At 56.2% G+C, this 2,529-nt stretch overlaps 1 protein-coding gene across 2 annotated transcripts in view; it reads left to right on the forward strand.

Moving 5' to 3' along the window:
• EMX2 (empty spiracles homeobox 2) overlaps positions 1-2,523 on the forward strand; it is a 7,257-nt gene extending 4,734 nt beyond the window's left edge. For both annotated transcript variants that reach the window (XM_014945231.1, XM_014945230.1), the window contains exon 4: positions 2,234-2,523. In XM_014945231.1, coding sequence (XP_014800717.1) covers positions 2,234-2,401 — 168 coding nt within the window. In that variant the 3' untranslated portion in view covers positions 2,402-2,523. The remainder of the gene's footprint in view (positions 1-2,233) is intronic.
• The last annotated feature ends 6 nt before the right edge of the window (positions 2,524-2,529 follow it).

Here is a 2,529-nt window from a genome sequence, read left to right on the forward strand (position 1 = left end):
AAGGCTGGGTTTTTTTGGGGGGGTTGTAGTTGTTGTTGTTGGTTGTTGTTGTTGTTGTGTCGGGCTTTTGTTTCGTGCCCTTCCAGGAGAACTCGTGGAGAGAGGAGGGTTCCAGATGGGGATTGTCTCTGCTACAGTATGTGGCACTGTACTTAAAAAAAAAAAAAAAAGAAGCCAAAATACCCAGCCTCAGCCTAGTTCAAAGTTCCCAGTAAACACAGCGTTCTCTGGGCGGATTAAGTTGTAACACTTTTTTTTTTTTTTTTTAACTCCTTTTCGTGGGGGAAGCAATAAAGAGGTTGGAGCTTTTGTTTTAAAATGTCTCCCTAACAAAACAATAAAAAGGGATCGCCACTTTTATGAGGTTCTCCGAACAAGGGACCGGTCACAGGCTTATTTCCACTGGAAAGCTGTATTTAAGGTGGTCTTTGTGCTGCTTGATTCCGAAGCTGGTTGGGGTCTTTTGTCCGGATGTCAAACCCCCAGTCCCCTACAAATGAGCTCCCTTTTGGGAGATCAGCGTGCAGAAATGAACCGTCCTCCCCTTCAATTAGCAAACTAAAAGCAAATTAAACTCACCCCTTGTTCCCCGCTCAGCTTTTTAATGGGGGACTTTTGGAGAATATGAAAATGCAGCAGAGATGTGTGTCCGGCCAGGCAGGTCTCTGTTCTGAAGAGGCAGCGAAGCGGGTTAAACCAGCTTATTAAAATGCTCCAGTTCCCCTTTCCCCCCTTGCTGGGGCCTTTATCAGGCACTTTCAGACAGAACCAGAGTTTAAACTGCTTTTTAAAAAAAAAAAAATAATGTTTACCTTTGGCCGCTACAAGGAGTGTGGCCAGCCCTGGAGATAGCTCCCAGATCAATACTATCTGTAATTAAAGCACTGGAGTCAGCTGCCGGATGGTTAAATCAGATTTATTCGGCGCCGCACGAATTCGGGGGGATATTTCCAGCGGCACTTGCGGGATTCCCCGCACGACGGTGGCTCCTGGACGGCGCGTCCCGGCGAGACGCTGCGGGGAGCGCCGGACGTTTTTCATTCTGGGCCTTTTTCTTGCATTTTATTCATTTTTTTTTTTTTTAATTTTTTTTTTCCGAGAGGAAAAGGTCTCGCCCCGCCGCCCCCCAGCCCCGTCCCGTTAAGAGGGACCAGGCCCTCTCTCCGCCGGCCGGGCCCGGCGCTGCCGGTCGGGGGGTCGGGCTGCCCCGACGGTGGGTCCGCCGTGCTGACAGCCCGCCCACGCTCTGTGTTTCCCCGCGTGGGGTTGCTTAGCGGCCATTAATTGCGCGGGGCTAGTGATGCGCGGAAGACTCGCGTCCTTGCGCCAGGTGCGCACAGGCTGCCTCCCGCCTGCGCGGCTGCGGGGAGCGGAGCCCCGCACACACGCATCGCTGCGGCACGCGTGGGTCCGCTGGAGGGGCCGGGGGGGGGGCGTGGGTCAGAGAGCCTGGGCATTTCCCCGTGTTAGGGTTTGGGGGCACACGGGGCACCGGGAAACCGGGGCCGGCGGGGCACGGAGCAGGCAGGGCACGGAACAGGTAGGATATGGTGCAGGCAGGGCATGGTGAAGGCAGGGCATGGAGAAGGCAGGGCACATGCAGGCAGGGCACGATGCAGGCAGGGCACGGAGGAGGCAGGGCATGGAGGAGGCAGGTCACGGAGCTCCTTGGCACGTCCAGGGCAGGACACGGAGCAGGCAGGACACGGTGCAGGCAGGGCATGGAGCAGGCAGGACATGTTGCAGGTAGGACATGGTGCAGACAGGGCATGGAACAAGCAGGGTACGGTGCAGGCACAGTCCGGAGCTCCTTGGCACGTCCAGGGCAGGATATGGAGCAGGTAGGGCATGGAGCAGGCAGGGCATGGAGCAGGCAGGGCACGGAGCAGGCAGAGCCCGGAGCCCCTTGGCACAACCAGGGCGGGATATGGAGCAGGCAGGGCACGGTTTTAGGCAGGGCATGGAGCAGGCAGGGCATGGTGAAGGCAGAGCCTGGAGCCCCTTGGCACGTCCAGAGCAGGATACAGAGCAGGCAGGGCACGGTGAAGACAGGACATAGTGCAGGCAGGGCACTGAGCAGGTAGGACATGATGCAGATAGGACATGATGCAGGCAGGGCACGGAGCAGGCAGGGCACGGAGCCCCCCGGCACGTCCCGGGGGCAGCGGGCAGGGGACAGCCCCGGTATCCGAGCGGGCACGGGAGTAACGGGCCGGTGCTTTTCCTCCCTTAGGTAAAAGTATGGTTTCAGAACAGACGGACAAAGTTCAAGCGGCAAAAGTTGGAAGAGGAAGGTTCAGACTCACAACAGAAGAAAAAAGGGACTCATCACATTAACCGGTGGAGAATCGCCACCAAACAAGCCAGTCCAGAGGAAATCGACGTCACGTCGGACGATTAAAAAAAAAACAAAAAAACAAAACAAAACAAAAAACTGGCACTTTTGGACTTTTCAAAGCCAGGCACCCCACCAACAGAAAGTGTTAAAGGCTCACACCCCCTCAACCCTCCACCCCACCACCCCAACCC

Source organism: Calidris pugnax, unplaced genomic scaffold, assembly GCF_001431845.1.
Source record: "Calidris pugnax isolate Ruff unplaced genomic scaffold, ASM143184v1 scaffold89, whole genome shotgun sequence".
Lineage (NCBI taxonomy): Eukaryota > Metazoa > Chordata > Aves > Charadriiformes > Scolopacidae > Calidris > Calidris pugnax.